Consider the following 21,261-nt stretch of genomic DNA (forward strand, 5'->3'; position numbering starts at 1 on the left):
AAACAGCGACCCTCACATTTGTTCCTCTGACTGTCTGTATTTTTCAGTCGGGAATGTTTTTGCTTCCAAATCAGACGTTATTTTTTTCTTCTTGTTAATTAGAAACTTTGCTTGACCCCCCCCCCCCCTTTTTTTTTTTTTACGTGAGGTCTGATAATTTTTGAGTAAAAAAATAATACACAAAGTAAAGTATGCCCGGATTAGAAAATTCATTTTGTCAACGTAAACGAAACGGAGAAACGTGTCGATTTTGAACTCGGGTTGAGACAGTAAGTTTATCCGACCACGAGGATTGCTGCGGAGTTAAATGACACGTTAACTTGCAGATCGCAGATTCTGGCAGTGAATGAACTGGAACCCAATAGAGTGTTTGTGACACCAGGGTCTTACTTTCCGGCTGTGACCGATAACTTCCACTCACCTCTGGTGAGTAGAGTTAGTTGAAATGGGAAAGAAAAGGGGGAAGGAGAGGAGCTCAAGAGAAGAGGAGGACATCGACTTGACTGGTGAATAAAATATCATCATCATGATAGACAACCAATGTAAGGCCTTAGACTTCTTACTATTATTTATGTTGATTGTTATCTTTTTATAGGTCCATCCTGCAGACATATTAAGAAGGGAACGGACCAAAATCTTCTAAAGAAACTGTCTGGAAATTCTGATTGGACATGTTGCCAGGATTGCAAGCATGAAGGAAGTAAGGAAAATAACATCCAAATCCTGCAACAGGATTCTGAAGACGATCAAGAACCTGACGTTTTATGGATGTGCTTGAAATGTGGCCACAGAGTGAGTCTATTCAGCTTGTTTGGCATTCACATTTTGATTGTTTATCAAATTATTGTTTGCTAAGTCATCAAATGCATCTTTTTCCGCAAGGGATGTGGACGAAATTCTGAGAACCAGCATGCCATTAAACATTTTGAGACTCCACATTCAGATCCACACTGCCTGGTGATCAGCTTGGACAGCTGGAGTGTGTGGTGAGTGTGTTATTATGTCTCACGCCTTATGTCTCACTGACCTTATGTCAGTGAGACATAAGGTGTGCTTTAAATGACAAGTTCGTTTTTGTGAATTCTTGCCAAATTTCCAGGTGTTACATATGTGATGATGAAGTCCAATATTCCAGAACTGGACATTTGGCTCAGCTGGTGACCAACTTACAAAAACAAACTTCTTCATGTCCCATAAAGAGAGTGCAGGAAAGTATGTTCTGTTGGTCGAAAATCACAATCATTTTTAAATATAACAGAAGAAGGTTTCTCTCTAACTAATCCCTTCTTTAGACATTACGGAGGAAGACGGCTTGCTGGAAGGTGATCAGAAGACACCCCTTGTAAAACCAGAGGAAGGTGAAGACAAGGAAAATAAAGGACAAAGAAAAAATTCTAAAAAAGAGAGCGTTGGAAAAACACGAAAGTGTGACACATCTGAAAGCAGTGGTGGCATTTCAGTCAAGGGGCTGAGCAACCTGGGAAACACGTGTTTCTTTAATGCAGTCATTCAAGTAAGATCAAGCAGTACATAGTTTTACTTTTGGGGTTCAATTAAATATTTCCTAAATCCTACAGTTTATTTGCTGTCATTGTCATTTTCAGAATCTCTGTCAAACACAGCTCTTAAAACAGATCATCAACCAAGTGACAAAAGAGAAAATGAGTGTAGAAATTAGACCTGTTGCCTGTTCTAATCTGGTATGTTTCCATTTTATTTTAGCATCACACATCCTACTGACACACTTCCCAAAATATACTTTATTAGACTTTAAAACTTTAATTATGACTACAGGATCCTATTGGGGTGCAGCTGGAACACCCAGGATCCCTTACTTTGGCTATGTGTCAGCTACTGAATGAGATGCAGGAAACCAAGAAGAGTGTGGTTACTCCAAAGGAGCTGTTCACACAAGTTTGTAAAAAGTGAGTATGACTGCAAGTCCAGGTGAAACTCAGCTTCAAGATATGTACGTCAAACCATCATGCATGTCTCCTTTCTGCAGAGCCGCCAGGTTCAAAGGCTTTCAGCAGCAGGATAGCCAGGAGCTGCTACGCTATCTTCTGGATGGAATGCGTGCCGAAGAGATCAAAGTATGGATGCACATATTTTTCTATCTATATTTATTTCTATCTATGTCTATCTATATCTATGTCTGCCTATCTATCTGTTTGTCTGAAAAATATCTCTTTTCTCTTTCATTTAATGAACTTTGATCATTACCTTGTTCTGCTTCAGTAGTTTGGTTAGAGAATGGAGTGCACTAAGTGAGACTGATATTATTGAAATTCTGTAACAGTCATGTACATTTTGTACCTGCAAGATCTCCCCATTGATTTATCAAAGGTTACTTTCATCATCTACATTTATAGGTTTTGTTTTTGTCTCCACAGAGAATAAGCTCTGGGATTTTGGAGGCACTGAAAGAATCAAGAAAAAGCATAGATGAGGAGCAGCTGAAATCATTAGTGAAAGGTAAGCATTATATTCAGATGTGTCTATGCCACCGTGGTGTGCCTAAATATTTCCATCTGCTGGTGCATTTCTGATTTCAGAGTATAAGAAAAATGGATTTCCAAAAAACTTTGTCGACTACGTTTTTGGTGGAGAAATGACCAGTACTATAATGTGCCAGCAGTGTAAAACGGTATGCAATCAGTTAAGATCAGCAAACTTTCACTATCATGTCAGTGTCAGGCTAAAAGGTCTCTGCCCTGTTTACAGGTATCTGTAGTCACCGAGATGTTTTTAGATCTTTCTCTTCCTGTGTTTGATGAGGTAAAGACTTACTAGTTGTTGTTGTTGTTCTTGTTTTTACAATTTAATGTGCCATTATGATTTATCTTTTGCACACTCATATATCTTCTTGTGACGACATCTTTCAGGCATACAGAAAGAAGAATAATAAAAAAGTTGTTCAGAACATTAGTGATTTGAGCCAGGATGGAAGAAACAGTCCTGCTTCAACCAGTGGAAATGTTGATATTACTCCCAGCAAGTATCAGCAAAAGAAAACAAAGAAGCAGGCGAAGAAGCAAGCAAAGGTGAACTGGATGTTTTGCGTCTTGAAGAATAACTTAAATAATTGTGCAGAATAAAATATTGTATTGTGCTGTATTCTTTCCTTGTCATGGCCTACAGCAACAAAAGAGGCAGCAAAAGCTTGAGGGCAGAGTCATTTTGGATAGTCTCTCATCTCCAAGCCAAACAGAGAGCCAACAGATGCATCCTATAGCAGATGAAACAGAAAATGCTGACCATGAAATTCCTGAAGACTCGCCAACTGAAGGAAATACTGCAGATAACTGTAAGCCAGAACAGAACCAGAAGAAACCTAACACACTGCAGGATACAAAGGAAACAGAAGAGAATGAGGATTCAATGACTGATTGCGACTCATTACCTACATTATCGGTCAACAACCATTTTTCTGTCTTAGAAGAGCATGGCTCAAAGGACAGCATCATATACTGTGACAAAACTTCTGATGTGGATCAGGAGGAAGACGACATGCAGCTGGTTAGTGAAATAAATAAAGTAAGCCTGAATGATGCTTTCATTGAAGAATCTGAGGATGTGGAACAAGTCACGCAGAGTGAAGACAAGGCGCTGGAGGCTAACGAATACACTATAGTAAATGAGGACCCAGAGCTGGCCTTTCAAACACTGGCTGCCAGGAAAGCCCCAGAGAAACAGGAGTGTTCAGTCTATTCATGCCTTTTTCACTTCACAGCAGTGGAAACCCTCATGCAGAACAACAGCCTGCTTTGTATCACTTGCACTAAACAGCAACCAAACAAAGATAAAGCTGGAGGTATTATATAATTATATAATAATATTTATCCTTTGGCTTATTTTTCACATTTTCCAGCTTGTTCTCTTAAGTGATTTTTTTTTCAACTTCAATGTGAATCACATTTTGTTCTATTTTTTTAAGGACCCAAGAAAGGTGTCTACACGGATGCCTTAAAGCAAATGTTGATCTCCTCTCCCCCACCAGTGCTCACACTTCATTTGAAAAGATTTCAACAGGTACATTAAGAAATTTTCAACTCTCTTTTTCCCTTTGATCTAATTGACCGCGGAGACATTTTTAATCTCATTGCTGTGAACCAATACCACATTTAAATGTATGGTTTTGTTTTTTTCCACTAGAATGGATACAGTATTTGTAAGGTGAACAGACATGTCCAATTTCCGATGATACTTGATCTGGCTTCTTTTTGTGAGGTTAAATGCAAGGTCAGTATTGGGGTTAATATCTTTTTCAAAATTATTTCAGACTTATATTGATGTTATATTTTAAACTGAGTCTTAAAAATGATTTATTTTTAAACAGAACGTAACAAAAGGAGAAATTTTGTACAGTTTGTATGGTATTGTAGAGCACAGTGGAACAATGAGGTCCGGTCATTACACAGCATATGTGAAAGTACGTCTCGATTGCCCCAAATCCACATCCATCAAACTTTCTTCAAACGGTAGGTATGGCAGTCATGGAATAACAATTTGGTCCATATATTTATTATCTCCACTAACTCATGACTTCCCCTCAGGAGATGCAGAGCCACCCAAGGGATCCTGGTTTCATATCAGTGACACAAGCGTTCAACCAGTGAATGAGAGCAAAGTCCAAAGTTGCCAAGCCTACCTCCTCTTTTATGAAAGAACTGTGTGATCAAACTGCACCTCACTATTCAGGAACTCCTGAGATCAACCTGCTACTGCTGTTTCACTTCCACAGCATAAGGATCTCTGAGTCGACCAACCTTAGCAAATGCTTGGCTGTGGTGATATTGATCACACAGAGGCAACATTTGATAAGTGTGGAAATTTTAAGTACTGAGATGTCATTGTTTCTAGTATTAAAGATCCAATGTTTGGAGTTTGGTGCTAGTGAGTTGACAGATTACGAGTTGAAAGCCTTTTTTTTGTCACTCTTCACTTCCAAGTGTGAAGGAGAAACTATAATAATCACTGAAAGTACGAAACGTCCCTCTTTCGGTCCAGTGATTGATGTGTTCATTTTTGCAGTCATGTTGGACTTTAAAAAAAACAAAACGTGCTCCTCCCCGTGAGTGGGAAAGTTTCTCATGTAAAAGAAAACCTTTATTTCCATGTGATTATAATGAAAAAATAAATATCATCTTTTGGTTTCTTTCAATAGATTTTGGTTCAGCGTACATGCTACATGTGCTACAAATAAATGTGTGCTTTCCAGACTCGTGATAACAGTGTAAAGTATGCTACTAAAATCATGATGAACATTGAACAAATTATAACCTCTGTACAAACATTGGTTTCGTTCAAGTTGTGGAAGCTAATTTATAAAATGTCAAGTGCATTTTATTAGTTTCATATTAAGTGCCACAGAGTGCTTTACTCGGTAATGTATGTGGGTATGCTCTGTCACTGAGCATGCGCAGTAAGCGCTACACTGAGCATGCGCAGTAAGCGCTAACAGTGAGGTCTCATCTGTCACATGACAACAGGAGCCCTGACTCCGGATGTCCCTAACAGAGATCAGAGTCTATGCCAGAACTGTCTCCACGGAAAATGTACCGATGGCAATGTTATCAAGCTGACATTGCAGGTCAGTGAGCATTTAGCCTTTTGTATGAGATTTGACAGGTTGTCAGTTTTGAAGGTTTCGGTACTTGGCTAACATTAAGAAGATGCACGCTCGGGAAGCGACTAGTATTAGCACCTAACCTTTTGGCCTATCGTACAGCTTTCCGTTATGGATAACATGAACTGTATTAACTTCACATACACAAAACAACCGAGAGAATGCCTGTCAGAAAATAACACAGTACCAAATAGTCTACATCACTGCTAACCTACGCCAGATTGTTTTTTTATGTTGGGTAGTGATAACTTTGCTAAGCATGAATCAGCATTTTAAACTTACTCCCTATTAGACATGGCAGCACTTTTGATTGTTATGTGAGCTAATTAGTGAATCGTTCTAATCTGTGTTGCTGATTACAAAGACTTTATAAGGTTCTTCGTCAAGCTGATGTTACATTGTTGTAAACTGATTGTTTTGTTACACGACGTTGAAAGTTAGCTTCAGATTCCTAGCTCTCCATATGGTCGTCCGTTCTCTCCCGTCACTGCTGTGAAGGTGTGATGGAAAACAGATGATGTCAAACTTTATTTTATTTATTTATTTGTGAACATGCGTAATAGAAAGGGTTCACAGCGTGTTGTTGGACCAGATCCCTTTAAGAAAACCAGTGCCTAGAAAACTGGATCATATCATCCCAGGGAAGATCATATCAACAGGTTACATTAGGTAGCTTGATTATTTATTTCTAACTTTATTCTCATGTTCCCATCACTATTTAAAGGTTGGAAGGAAGAATATCATCCGGTGCGTTCTCATCACAAAGTTGGTCAGAGGTTGGATGAGCACATCTTTACATGAAGAACATCCATCCATTTCATTTTATAATCATTTGTTCTTTATGGAGTCATGGAGGAGCAGTATACAACCTGGACAAGTCAGTCCACCACAGGGTCAACAAATGGAAAGACAAAGACTTGCTCACATTCACACTTACGAATAGATGTGAATGAAATTGGGAGTCACCAATTTCCCTGTATTGCATATCTGTGGATTTGGGATATAAATAGAACATCCAGAAGGAACCTACGTGTGGAGGGACAGAAGAAAAATGGAAGAGAGGAAGGACAACAGGATTGGTAGGGAGATACTATAGTGAGAGTCCAGTGAGCAGGACAAGTGAAGCGATCAGGGAAAAATAAAACACAATGGATGGGAAAGGAGAAGTCAGTCAGAACAGTGAGGATAAAGCGGAAGCAGTGCCTATGACTGAGTGACAGAAATAAAAGTGTAGAGAAGCTTTGATTGAAAGTATGAATTGAAAAGAAAGGAACATTGGATAGAAATACAGAAGGCAAATGACATTCACAAGAAACGAATACTACATATAAAGATTTAAGTAGTAATCACAAGGTTCTAGAGTTGCTTGAATCAGTATTATCATTATTTCTTGAGAGTATTAAGTAAGCACAGTCATTCCTTTGACCAAAAAGTAAACTGGAAGGAAGGAAAGGAAAATTGTACATTACAATTGATACTGTAGGTGCTCATGATAGAAATGGGTAAAACATACAAGACAAAGTAATAATATTAATCTAGTTAATAATTATTCACATAAAGATTTCATGAAACCAACAGGGCTGAGATGCCATGGTTACAAGACAGGGCGCAGGCTGACTGTCTGAGACTTGACAAGGAATGTCTTTCTGTCGTATAAACGGTTCACTCATGACTGTATTGTGAAATTTGTAAGGCAGGCCTCTTCACAGGTTTTGGTGGAACTGAGGAAGAAACCGCTGACGGATACAGGGAGAGCTTCTTGAACAGTTTGAGGAACAGGGAGAGCACATCATGAATGTGTTTAGAAAAAAAACAAACTTATAGACCAATATATGAAACTGTTAGTTTGGTTGTTTTTTTTAATTAAATAACTTCAGATTACTACTTTTTTCTTTTTTAAATAGCATATTCATGAAGATCAAAAATGAAACAAAGAGCCATGGACTTCTGCAATGAACCAAATGAATTTCATTCATCAAAGGTCATGTTGCATCATCACATGGCTGCAGCAACATCTCTAGTTTTTTCACAGTTTTCAAATAAAGTTTTCATAATTCCAAAGATTTAAGATTCTTTGACCCATTTGTGAAAATCTGATCCAGAATCGAAGTCAAGATAAAGTGAATTCTTGAACAAGACCTGGTCCAGATTTTAAACCCCTGAAATTATTGCTGCTGCATGTGCTGCTACTCTGTTGGCTGTGGACTCGATGTTAGCCCAGAAATAAACAGCAGCAAAAGGCATTTTTGGACGAAAGGAAGGTGAGAGAGGATGAATATTTAGAAATTGTCATTTTTCTTGTTAATCAGTTATTCAAAAATAACTTATTTTTCCATTATCAAACCTTGTACCAATTAAAAAATTCCCTGCCAATATTTTTTAGCTGTAAACCTCCCACTCAAGGTATTTAGACAAATGATGGTATTTTATCTTGTTTCTTTCCTTTGTCACACAGGTTGACTTGGTCAGAACCATGTTAGGTCAAGCTTCTCGCACGTCAGTGTTCACCTTTCAGTCTGCAGTGCACAGCACCCATGTCCTCCAGTGTCTCAACGACCAGAGGCTGCAGGACGTCCTTTGCGATGTGACTGTGGTGGTGGGAAACAGGAGTTTTCGGGCCCATCGCTCTGTATTGGCTTCCTGCAGTGTGTACTTTCACAGCAAGGTTACCAGTGTCACCAGTCCAAATCCTGTCATCACCTTGCCGGACGAGGTCAGTGTCCTGCTGCTCAGCAAGAGGATCAGCTCAAGTCAGTATCATGCTGGCAAAACACAATGTGTTCTTAGTAGTGTACGGATTAAACAAAGCTTTGATTCAATGAATCAGCATCAGTGATTTGAAGCCATGAAGTTCCTGATGGCATTGGCTCAGCAGTACTTAAACTGCACATTACACTGACTTCATTTTAGGGAGCTGGCAAGGTAAACTATGTAATGTCTGAGCCAAACGACTAGGACAATTTTTTTATAAACTTTGCTCCTCTGGCTTATGTCTGGACAATTAAAGAGTATCAATGCATGAAAGGGGCTTTAGAAAGCTGTGATACCTGCACAGTCAGAGCACAAGACTATAAATGGTTATTAATCACATGGAATAGAAAGTTTTTCTTAAAGACATGACATTAGAAATGGAGACGGTGCAAATGTTGTTTTAGTAGATGGTTGTTGAGACTTTTGGTCTAGTTTGAAGTCATTCCATTGTGATTCATACCTTTGTGTGCGTTTGCATCGTGACACCTGTGAAAAAAAAAGAAAGGAGTCTTCAACCCCAGAGAGAATGACATGGTTTGTTAAGCTTATTGTATTTTAGATGACTTCTTTTGTAGCATTTGTGTTAGATTGTTGTGAAACAGTTAAATTGCAGTTTTATTAAACTACAAGTCACTTTAGGACATTCCTACAGATCTTGATGCTTTGTTCTTTATTTTATTTTCTTGGCAGTTCATCTATTATTTTGTGTTTTTGAAGCTGAAGAAGTTATTTCTCCTCAATCATTTTCTATCTCTCTTTTAACCCACAGGTGAGCATTGAAGGGTTTGAACCTTTACTTCAATTTGCCTACACATCAAAGCTGCCCTTCACCAAAGAAAACATTCATGCCATTCACAGAAGTGCTGAGTTTTTAGGATTTCATAACTTGGAGTCAGCATGCTTTGATTTCCTCATCCCAAAGTTTTCTGAAGGCAAACAAATGTCACAGGAGGTCAGGCGTAGCGCCTGCAGTCAGAGCCGAGACCCCGGTGTCAGCGTCGGCTCTGGTCAACAAAACAACCAACTGAAAGCGTTGGAGTCACAAAGCTCATTGCCTTCTAGAGGTGATGATCGAACAGAGTTTGCATCGCAGTGTCCTCAGAGGGCACAGGCTCAGACATGCAGCAGAGAAGAAGGCCTCTGTTTGGAGAACTGTGGACCACAAATGGCCCCCTTATCTCTGGAGTTGTCAACAAATGAGGTGTGTCCCATGTTGTCTTTGCCGTGTCCGGACTCAGACAAAGCCGAACATCCTTCTCAGTTTTGTGAAAGAGACATTCTACAGATAGGAGGAGTATGTCATCAAAGTGAGATGACTCTGGCAAACTGTGGCTTACACTGTGAGCTGTCGACCTCAGGGAATATGAATCCACCAGAGCTCATCGAGCCAGCAGCCAGCAATGTTGAAACAACCGATGAGATGCTTGATGCCAAAGCCAGCTGTAGCCCTGGTTCATGTCCACTCGTCACATCGGGGGCAGGAGATTGCAGTCAGTTATTTGTGCAGAGTGAGGATGGGCTCAAACAGAGGATGACAAGTGATCTCTCAGTTCCTACACTAAATGTTCGAAGCCAAGAAGAGGGAAAAAGTGAGAGGAGCAGTGTGGAGAGAGAGGTGGCTGAACATATGGCAAATATTTTGGGATTTTGGTCCAATCTGTCTCAGGCTCAGCCTCTCCCCCTGGATCAAATGGAACAAAACAAACCACCAAAAACATCAGACTTTCATTGTCTTAAGCAGCTGGATCTGAGCTCCAGTGTAGGAGACTGTCCCTTCCTAAAGGGCCTTGAGACAGGTAATGACATGGCTCCTCTCAGTGACAGCCTGTCCCAGTCAGAGAAGAGCCCCTACATGTCTTCCTCATTCAACTCTGGGGATGACTCGGATCTGGACACAGATGGGGATACTGAGGCCAACAACAGAAGAGCAGCAGAGGTCATTATGATTCAGATCACTCTTGTTTCATTCCAGATCGTATAAATCTTCAATTCACCGCTGTTGTTTGATTATTTACATCCCTCTTCAAAGCGGTGATGTGTTTTAATTGTCATTATTTGTGTGTTTGTTCGTCCGTTTGTTTGTCAACCAAATGCGTTCACAACCATTCCAAAGCTACTGCTTTGACCTATGCAAGTAGGTCAGGGTAAAAATTTGAATTCAGGGGTGTCGCGGGATGTTGCCATGTGTGACTGCCTTGGTTCTAGTTATTATTGAAGATGTCAAGTCCATGAAGTAAAAATAAATCTTGTACCTTATTTTACAGATGCAGCTCCCATTCCCAGTGGCGCAGATCTCTGCACTGAGCCGAAGTGCCTTTCAGCAGCTTCTGAGAAAAAATCACCTGAATCCAGTTCAGCTGGAGTTTGTCCATGACATCCGCAGAAGAAGCAAAAATCGTGTTGCTGCACAGCGCTGCAGAAAGAGGAAGCTAGAAGGCATTCGCCATCTAGAATGTGAAATCAAAAGATTAGTAAGTCTTGTCTATGTGCTGCACTCTATTTTTGTAAGCATACTGTGAGTTCACAATTCATTTTTGTGGGCATAAACCTATAAGAGTGGAGGTAGGAGCACACAGGTAGACTACATCTTGGGTAGACGGTGTAATCTGAAGGAGATCAGTGACTGCAAAGTAGTGGTAGGTGAGAGTGTAGCCAAACAGCATAGGATGGTGGTGTGCAGGATGACTCTGTTGGTAAGGAAGATGAAGAGGGCAAAGGCAGAGCAGAGGACGAAATGGTGGAAGCTGAAAAACAAGAGCGTTGTATGACTTTTAGGAAGAAGTTAAGACAGGCTCTGGGTGGTAGGAGGTGCTTCCAGATGACTGGACAAATACAGCTAATGTAATCAAGGAGGGAGAGACTATACAGGTTGGCGAGACAGAGATGGGAAGGACATGCAGCAGGTTAGGGGGATTAAGGATAGGGATGGAAGTGTATTGACAGGTGGCAGTAGTGTGATGGAAGATGGAAAGAGTACTTTGAAGAGTTGATGAACAAGGAAAATGAGAGAGAAAGACTGAGGTGGCTGTTGTGGACCAGGAAGTAGCAAAGATTAGTCAGGAAGATGTGAGGAGGGCATTGAAGAGGATGAAGAGTGGAATGGCTCTCGGTCCTGATGATATACCTGTGTAGGTATGGAAGTGTCTAGCAGAGGTGGCTAAACACTGAGTTTCTGAGTGGGTTGTTCAACAGGATCTTAGATAGTGAGAAGATGCCTGAGGAATGGAGGAGAAGTGTGCTAGTGCCCATTTTTAAGAACAGGGGAGATGTGCAGAGTTGTGGCAACTACAGAGGAATAAAGCTGAAGAGCCATACAATGAAGTTATGGGAAAGAGTAGTTGAACAGCTCGGATCCAAGTGGAAGAGAGGTTTCAGGGAGAAGAGATCAAGAAGGTGGAGGATTTTAAGTACTTAGGATCAGCAGTCCAGAGCAATGGAGAGTGTGAAAAAGAGGTGAAGAAGCGTGTACAGGCAGGATGGAACGGGTGGAGGAAAGTGTCAGGTGTGATGTGTGATAGAAGAGTTTCAGCTAAAATGAAAGGAAAGGTGTACAAAACGGGTGAGACCAGCGATGTTGTTTGGCCTAGAGACAGTGTCACTGAGGAAAAGACAGGAGACAGAGCTAGAGGTAGTAGAGATGAAGATGCTGAGGTTCTCTTTGAGAGTGACCAGGAAGGATAGGATCAGGAATGAGTACATCAGAGGGACAGCACATGTTAGAGGTTTTGGAGATAAAGTCAGAGAGGCCAGACTGAGATGGTTTGGACATGTCCAGAGGAGAGATAGTGGATATATTGGTAGAAGGATGCTGAGTTTTGAACTGCCAGGCAGGAGGCCTAGAGGAAGACCAAAGAGGAGGCTTATGGATGTAGTGAAAGAGGACATGAATGTAGTTGGTGTGAGAGAAGAGGATGCAGAAGACAGGGTTAGATGGAGACTGATTCACTGTGGCGACCCCTGAAGGGAAAAGCCGAAAGGAAATAAGAACCTATACTGACCTCTAGTGGAGACCATTATAAACGGCTGCAATCTTGACTGAATCGGCAGCATGATTCAAAAATTTTAGACATAAGAGGTAAATAGTATCAGGAAAAACCAAGGATCGGTCACGCAATTTTTTAAAAATTATTATTATGAAACACATCAAATCCAGCAGAACGTGTCCACATTAAAGTTATTTACCACAATGAAAAATATTGTTATTTTGTTTTTGATAGGAGAAAAGTGCTTCACAGCATTTCCTGTTAAAATATGCTAGGATTCACCATAGTCCTTTGCTGCCAAGTGTTTTAATGAAGTACATAGGTTGTAGGACATCTGGATGTCGGTCACAGTCAAAGGAGTAAAATGTGCATCTACAATGCACCACAGAGAAGGTCTGTTCAATTTTACTCAAACTTTAATAATAGCATAGTATTAAAATGGCAACTATCAAATGCAGCCAGTCCCCATCTGCTACTATAAAATCATGAAGGCAGAGAAATGAACGTTAAGTGGCGTGAATGACAACACAGAAGAGAAGACTGAGGACTGATGACTAAATATAAAGCTCTGCTGAGTGTCTCTTTAACTTCTTCTTCACTTTGGAGGCTTTAGGAACTGAAGTAATGAAATGTTACCCGTCTTTTACTCTCCAGACCAGTGAAAAAGAGCGTCTGCTGCAGGAACAAACCCAGCTGGAGCAGAACCTGGAGGAGACGCGGCAGAGTCTGTGCCGGTTATGCAAGAGTGTGAGCGTCGAATCTGGCTCTGATCAGGACTGCCTGCAGCTTCTCACCAAACTTTCAGCCGAAGCAGCCACCGCCTCTTCTCGCCTCCAAGGTAAAGACAAGGAGTCCCAGATAGAGTGTGACATGAGCCAGCAGCCAGAATGCTCAGCCAACACTGAGCTGCCAGACTCAAGTTCCCAACATGGCTACACAGACCCTGTGTCTCTGATCAACATCTGTGTGGGTATGAACAATGTACTGTAGTCTCTTGGAATATATCTATTTTCCTGTGTATTACACTCAGTGAATCTCAGTCTCATATCAGTATTTTGAAAAAGAAATTAAAATTTCCTCCACTGCATTTGTAAAATATATTTCTCTGTGTAAACACAGTAGCTAACTTCATCTTTTCGAAAATTTCAAAATGTAATCATTTGTAAAAGAGAAAACGATACGTTTTCTTTTCCCATCAGGGAAGCTTAAAACCTGACTGTCCTATGCCTGAAATTAGTCTCACTGTTTTTATGCAATTTTTTTCTGTCATTCTAATTTTGTACTGTATTACTTCATCCTGTAGCTATTTCTTCTGATTAAATATGTGCAGCACTATCAGAATCCTTCACAGTAGATGTGAAGTATTCCTACATGTAATCAAAATTTTCAGCAGCATTATTTGAATGCCAATCTGTGAATATTTGAGGCGTGGTTCCAGAGTGTCTGGAAGTGTTACAAAGGAGTTGTAAAACGTGCCTTACGCATTACATAGTGTGAAGTCAGAAACATGAAGGTGATGTTTGTATATTCATGTCTCATGCACTGTTGCACATTAACACAGCATCTTCTTATATTTAGTTCTTCCTCTTTTTTTGAGTGTTTTTATTATGTGTTCATGAATGACAGAATTAAAAGATTCAGCTAAAATAATGTTCATTTCAATAAGCAAGATGAAGGAACACACACTTCCTCAGTTTGACCAATAGATGGAAGTACAGCTCTGTTTACCACACTAAGCACTGCGGACTTGCTTCTTCTGACTCAAGACTTAATTTCTGCATGTGTGTACTCGTTGATCCGTAAGTTCCACTTTAAAAAAAATCATTGTGTAGTCGTCATTGGTGGGCATGCAACAAAACAAATGGATATTTAAGAAGGTTGTGCCAGAGCTTATTGATATATTAGATCTAAAGCACTCCAGTGAAAAAATAAGATGACTGTAGATTGGATGAAGTTTGAATTCCTAATTAAAAGTAGACAATGATGAGGCTAATGATGTTAGTCGTGAAAACAATGGAGACTGGAAACCAGAAGTATCTGTCTCTCTAAGCTGCATTCATAAATCTGTAGATGCTAGAAAGAAAGGTCAAACTCATGGAAACATTTTCCTTATCCCCAGTTGAAAATTAATGAAAAGTAATTAAAATGTAATTACATTTTTTAAAATTAATTATATTAAATTTGTCTGTACAACCTCACTTGTGGTTCTCTTTTAGAATTGAATCGCATGTTTGTTGTTATTTATGTGCACGTTCATGTTTAGCTGGCAGCCAATTGGGAAGAGCAGAAATGCTGTTGAACCACTGTACATATCAGTATACACCCCGACCCACCCCCCACCCCCAACGCATACAAAATGTATATGGCTAAAAGAAACAAGCAATTGGATTTGTTGGCTTCATTACGTTTATTCCTAAACATGCTTTTTGCTCTTTACCAGCCACACATATAAAAATGTGCCGTTGTTTCTGTTTCTTTCCAACAACTTGTGAAATTTTTACATATAGTAAAAAGTACCTTAACCATGTCAACTTTGTTTTGTGTCTTGTCACGTAATTACTGTAGCACTTGGCAGCAGTGACAGAAAGGGCATTCTTATTTTCCCGAGGAACAATGCTCATGGTAAAAGTGGTAATTACACTGGCAACTAATAACAGTTGTAGAGGGTCCTCACAACATCAAAGGCAGAGGAAGATGTTGTTTTTCTATCCTCACAACCTTAGACGCTAACTGTAAGGTATGATGAGCTACCTGCCAATGAACAATAGATTCTTTTTTCACAGGCTTGTGACATTCATTTGATAATGTTTTGCAGCATCTGTTTACAAGGTTCCTTTATTTGATTTTGGATGAATTGTTGGTTGAGGATAGTATGAAGATGCTCTCTAATACAATCACCAGTTGGATGCCGTGCTGCCAGGTTCAAGCATGTGAGCATTGTGAAAAAAGAGCTGTAGCATGTTTGACCAACATTAACAGGGTAAATTGAATGCAATATTTTGAAGACAGCTTCTTGTACATTATTATTTACATGTCAATTTTAGAGTACAAGTTTTGTTCCCCACTGTAAACTGCCCAAGATGGTGTATCAAAAGAAACTTGCTGCAGGACCTGTAACAGTCCAAAGCAATTCTTATGTTTGTGTTTAATCTGAGAATCAATATTTATGATAAATTAGTGCTTGGACAAAAGTGTTAGGTGTGATAGAAGAGTTTTCAGCTAAAATGAAAGGAAAGGTGGAGAAAACTGTGGTGAGACCAGCGATGTTCTTTGGTCTAGAGACAGTGTCACTGAGGAAAAGACAGGAGACAGCTGGATAGATAGATAGATAGATAGATAGATAGATACTTTATTAATCCCGGAGGAAATTGCATAGGTAGCAGAGATGAAGATGCTGAGGTTCTCTGAGAGTGACCAGGAAGGATAGGATCAGGAATGAGTACATCAGAGGGACAGCACATGTTAGGGGTTTTGGAGATAAAGTCAGAGAGGTCAGACTGAAATGGTTTGGACATGTCCAGAGGGGAGATAGTGAATATATTGGTAGAAGGATGCTGAGTTTTGAACTGCCAGACAGAAGGCCTAGAGGAAGACCAAAGAGGAGGCTTATGGATGTAGTGAAAGAGGACATGAAGGTAGCTGGTGTGAGAGAAGAGGATGCAGAAGACAGGGTTAGATGGAGGCAATTGATTTCCTGTGGCGACCCCTGAAGGGAAAAGCCAAAAGGAAGAGGAGGAGGAGGAGTGCTTGGAGAAAAGTGTTTCCTCTGAAGGGCACTTGTTGGGACACCATTAAAGACAGCATGATATTCTACATAATACCATGTATTTCTGGAGGAACAATGAATTCCGAATGACATTAAAATGGCTTTTTCCCATATTGATCAAACATTAAAATCCCATATAAGATACTAAATGAAATATCAATATGGAATAAACTTGATTTGTAGGTTAAAGGCCAGACTAAAAGATCTTTGCAGAATTCAAGGAGTGGCAAGTGAAGATCTTGAACAAGGCTTATTTGAGTCCTTGGTCCACCATTCCCCTCATTTCCTTGAGATCTTAAAATCTAAAACTGGAATAATTTGTAAGACACTTAAGGAGATTCTTTACCAGGTTGAAACAAGGGTAAACACTCCTTCTATTCTTTTTAATTTTTTTTTTTTTAATTTTATATACTGGTTTGATCCCCGAAGGGAAATTAAGAAAGCACACTCTAGCTACTGATTACAAACGCATGCATACATATTTGTGAGTACAGGCCCCTGTATCACACACACACACACAAAGGGGCCTGTAGGCATGCAGGGGAGGTAGAGTGGCAGGCAGCTCCTTCTTGGTGCGCCTCAAATGAGCAATTTGTAAAGGGGACGGCACCTTGCTCAAGGGTGCCTCGGCAGTGCTCCGGAGATGAGCTGACACCTCCCACTGTTAGCTCACCTCCGGGTATTTTTGGGGGGGCGGGAGCGGGAATCGAACCGCCGATCTTAAATCATAGGACGACCCGCTCTACCGCCCGCTTTACCACTGAGCCACTGCCGCCCCCCCTGTATTCTTGCAGGGAAAACTTGCAGGAAAGTGGGAGTTATTCCTTTCTGACAATGTTCTACTTTCCACACACACAAATACCCTGCTAACCAGCTACTGACAATGGCACATGTTTGCCGTACAGACATGAAAGTGATACTGATGTTATATTCCAACTCAGCAAGACAAGCAAATACCTTTCCGATCATATCAAACTATAGTGTGCCCTCGTGTATTCGCGCATCAACGCTCACGACTTCACCTCATCGCGGATTTTTGGTCGGCAGCCACGTGATACCCATGTGCATTCTGGTGGATGACGGCATCTGGAAGTGCACTCGTACCGTAAGTTTCTGACTTACGTGAGACACAAAAGTGCTTTAAACAGTCAATAAGAGTGTGGAAAAGGCAATACAGATAGAAAGTGGTTTGATATCAGTATGGGGAGGGTCATGAACGTTTAAATTACCGTAAATAATAAGATAAATAGTTTGGCGCTCTATCACGGAATATGTTTATTGCGTGTGGTTCCTGGAACGCATTCACCGCGAGGAACGAGGGTGCAATGTATTCCTTTAAATAACTTAATTTGGAAAAATGTGATGCAGTTTCTTCAGAAAATGATTTTCCTTATTTCACTCTTTTTCCCAATTATAGACCTATGATGTCAAGGCCTTGAGGACTGGTGTCCTGTATGTCTTCCATTTTTCCTTGGGGATTATGGACATGATTTTTTCAGTCTGATTTGTAAATATTGCATACAGCACACTGAAATCAGCAACTAGCAGCAACTATTTTAAGTTTAGGCTTACTTAAGTTGGTAATACTCAGGTCAAGTTTATTATTCTTTTATATTCTTGCTATTCTTAAATTTAAATAACTACAGAATTAAGTAAATGTAACTAGATTTGAATTTAACCTACCTAGATATGTAGTAAATTTAACTTCAGATTGCTAGTTATATTTACCTACCTTTTTTAGTGCAATCTGTTTCCTGAATTCTTTTAAGTAAGCTCAACTTCTCACATTTTAGAGTGTACATGTCTGTGTCTATAATATGAAGTCAACTTACACTGACATTCCGAACATTGACAAACTCAACATGTGTTGCTCCTTCTAAAAAAAGTCAAAAGGATTAAATGATAACATATCATTGCCCAGTGTTCTTGTTTGCGTGCGTCCTCGCGTCATTGACACAATTTTTGACGGGGACGCACAATCGTCAGACAGCGTGCATCCCAGGGACGCAAGCTTTAAATGCTTACAATTTAAAAAAATGGATGCTACCTTTTTCCGCGATATAATATTGGGAAAAATGCACTTCCATTCAACAAAAAATATTCACAATTTATCCATTTCTCCACTTAAATTTTGAACCCGGAAATCACCATTATGTCTCGTGTTGCTTCAAAAAAATTTGAATTTTTTTGTCTTAGAAGTTGAACAAAATTTGGAAGTCGAACGCGAAACAAACAACTTTTTGGGGCGACCGTGGATCAGTGGTATCACGGGTCGTCCAATGATTTAAGATCGACGGTTCGATTCCCGCTCTGGCTGAGTCATTTGTCGTTCTGTGCTTGGGCAAGACACTTTACTCTCCTTGCCTCCAGTGGGGCACTCGCTGGTGTGTGAATGTGTGTGGTTGTTACGCAAGCGATCGGTGGGGCCGTAGGCGCAGATTGGCATCCACGCCTCCGTCGGTCTGCAGCTGTTGCTACATTCGTAGTTACCATCACCAAGTATGAATGAGGAGTGAATGAATAATGGATCCAATGTAAAGCATCTTTGAGTGTCCAGAAAAGCGCTATATAAATCTATATTATTATTATTATTTCTCGCTTCCAAGCACGAGAAAAGGCAAGAAAAGTCGAGAGAAAACGTGAATGTGCATTTTATTTTAGTTTACTGTACTCAGTAATTTTTCACTTAATTTGCGTTCCATTGCCGTTGGTACGAGTTACGGTACCGTAAACTTCTGTCTAAAAGACAATGTTAACTTGTAAAGTAGGTTAACCTGATTATGTTGATGTTTTTTTTCTTTCTTTCTCGTGTTTGCTTCTTTCTTTTACATTTCTTTGATATGTTTCATTACTATACAATTTGATAAATAAATGACATTATGAAATAACATGTTGAAAAAAGGTAGTTTTTCTTGGAATGGATTAAGACCATTTACATTATTTGTAATGTGAAAAATGTAGTTGGAATTTGAACAAATTGGTATTCGAACAGCCTTTCGCAACGAATTGTGGTCGGAAACCGAGGTTTGCTTGTAGTATCACCATGCCTCCGAAAAGAAACAAATGACAATCAGTGCTTTTTTGGATAAAAATCAATCAAAAATTTATGAAGACAAAGAGACAGATATTTCTGTGGACAGTAAGAATGAAGAGGGAGAAGAAGACAAGCAAAAACCAGCAAAATCCGAGCATTTGTACACCAATGGACGCGATTGTTTCCATGGGTGAGGCACGTTGATAGCTATGGAAAAAGTTACTGTACATGTGTTGTGAGGTATGCACACAACACAATCAAATCAATGTTATGCACATAACATTTTTTAAGGTTTTGAAATGGATGACTACTGAAGATAAACCCTTCAACAAGTTTAAAACTATCATTGAACTTATGCATGGCATTGGTGTACCTGATGTGGATCTCCTTTAACAACAAAACATGGATTATGACTCGTACGTCACTGAAAGCCTACTTTTGGATAGTTTGGCCAAAGTTGCTAAGTTAATAGAAAAAATTTAGGCATCTCCGGTATTAAGCATCCTTACAGACGAGTCAACAGACGTAACAAATGTAAAGAGGTTAGTTCTTTATGCTCAAATAATTTACTCTGACACAATATTTCTAAAACTTTTTTTAAAGAATAACTACCAGGCTTTAACATTTTTATAAAAATAATATGTAATTTATTTATTTTTTTCTTTTTACTTAATAAACAGTTATGACATTATTAATAATATCATCAAAATGAACAGTTAGTTTAGTTTTTATATTGTACTAATGGCTAAACTCAATCCTTACATATGGCTTTTACCGTATACTCTGGTATTACTTTTGGGATGCATAAACGCTGGGATGCAAACATTTTTGTTGCAGTGCATCCCAGGGATGCACTACTTTCTTGAGGTAAAATGAACTCTGATTGCCCTGAACTACCATGACACACATCTGAAGAAAATCCTCAAATTGATATTTGCTAAAGCTGGACTCACTTTCAAACACAAAAGTGGTATGAATTTGTTCGGCCCACTTTTAAAATTCTTTATTTAAAAATTAGGGTCTTTCCTCCAATATTTGTGTCTTACGCTGTTTGGATTTTTGAGAATTGTAGCTCAAAACGTAAGATTATCCTCTTTTGCAAACTACACAGGAAGAGAAACTTGATTTGGGGAGGAAGCAGCTGTGCAGCATGACAAGGTCAGAGGCACGTAATCTGTGGCCTCATTCATGGGAGATTAAAAACCTGCTCTGAGTTCTGATTAAGAACGCAGGGTTAGAAGATTAAAGACCAGCAAACAAAATGAAAGCAGTTTAAGCCCAATCCTGGAATTCATCAGAATACCAAAACCTTCACTGTCATTACAACACAAGATTAATGCAAAGCTCCCTTGAACTCTGTATCTGTTTTCACATATCTCCTGTGTCATAGCCTATATTCCTTTTTTCCAACAAAAAATCTGGATGATCTCTCTTTTTTTTCAGTCATTACTCTCCACATCCCTCTTCTCTATTTTTTCTTTTCATTGAAGTATTTTTTTTAATCAGAGTGAAACCTTGTATCAGCCGTTAGAGGTTATTTTAAATAAAGTAACCAGTTCTTTCTATTTGTCTTTAATTTGTTGCATAATGCATGATTTCATTATTTTAAAAGGATTTAAATATGCATTTTACCTTGTTTTCATATGGATTTTCAGCATTATCCTCTGACAGACTCAACAGTATTTAAGCAGCAAGGATTAGGAAACATGAAGCAAGGAGCAAAACAAGCATTAGAAATTAAAACATCTGGAAGTTAGCTTGCTTGCTAAATTGCTAAAGCATGGGAAATATATGCTAATAAAATGACAAATGTGATTCAATGTGGCAGATGGGCAGACTGGGCTTCTGCTGCAGGCGCCCCCTGACTGAATAATTTAGTGCTACAGATACAAAATCAGCATCTCGTTAAACAAGCATCGATAGTTAAAGAATTGTGGTCATTAAAATAAGTTCTCACTGAAATGATTTCCCATAAACACACTTGACTTCTGAAAAGACACACATGAATCCAAAATTCTATATATATTTTTCACCTCAGTCAACACCAGACTGAGATGGGATATCATGTTTTCAACAACAGGAAAACATGATATCTCAT

General features: G+C 39.4%; 2 protein-coding genes across 8 annotated transcripts; both read left to right on the forward strand.

The window, feature by feature from the left end:
* The first annotated feature begins 64 nt into the window (after positions 1–64).
* Positions 65–5,164, forward strand: usp16 (ubiquitin specific peptidase 16). Of its 3 annotated transcripts, none has more exons than XM_068318063.1 (17): positions 65–506; positions 596–792; positions 883–986; positions 1,100–1,212; positions 1,293–1,513; positions 1,605–1,700; positions 1,795–1,925; positions 2,006–2,093; positions 2,394–2,475; positions 2,556–2,647; positions 2,725–2,778; positions 2,886–3,044; positions 3,142–3,814; positions 3,938–4,032; positions 4,156–4,242; positions 4,340–4,481; positions 4,557–5,164. In XM_068318063.1, the coding sequence occupies exons 1-17, from the start codon at positions 446–448 to the stop codon at positions 4,676–4,678; spliced, it is 2,517 nt and encodes an 838-aa protein (XP_068174164.1). In that variant the 5' UTR covers positions 65–445; the 3' UTR covers positions 4,679–5,164. The 3 variants fall into 3 exon arrangements, with proteins under 3 accessions (XP_068174164.1, XP_068174165.1, XP_068174163.1); XM_068318064.1 differs by having other exon boundaries at positions 4,369–4,481; XM_068318062.1 differs by having other exon boundaries at positions 4,340–5,164.
* A 327-nt stretch (positions 5,165–5,491) lies between these two features.
* Positions 5,492–18,999, forward strand: LOC137596283 (transcription regulator protein BACH1-like). 5 transcript variants are annotated; one of them, XM_068316639.1, is made up of 6 exons: positions 5,492–5,593; positions 6,354–7,890; positions 8,085–8,342; positions 9,150–10,316; positions 10,645–10,851; positions 13,018–18,999. In XM_068316639.1, the coding sequence occupies exons 3-6, from the start codon at positions 8,103–8,105 to the stop codon at positions 13,351–13,353; spliced, it is 1,950 nt and encodes a 649-aa protein (XP_068172740.1). In that variant the 5' UTR covers positions 5,492–5,593; positions 6,354–7,890; positions 8,085–8,102; the 3' UTR covers positions 13,354–18,999. The 5 variants fall into 5 exon arrangements, with proteins under 5 accessions (XP_068172740.1, XP_068172741.1, XP_068172742.1 ...); XM_068316640.1 differs by having other exon boundaries at positions 6,354–6,708; XM_068316642.1 differs by having other exon boundaries at positions 5,515–5,593; positions 6,354–6,405.
* The last annotated feature ends 2,262 nt before the right edge of the window (positions 19,000–21,261 follow it).

Source organism: Antennarius striatus, chromosome 6 (assembly GCF_040054535.1).
Source record: "Antennarius striatus isolate MH-2024 chromosome 6, ASM4005453v1, whole genome shotgun sequence".
Lineage (NCBI taxonomy): Eukaryota > Metazoa > Chordata > Actinopteri > Lophiiformes > Antennariidae > Antennarius > Antennarius striatus.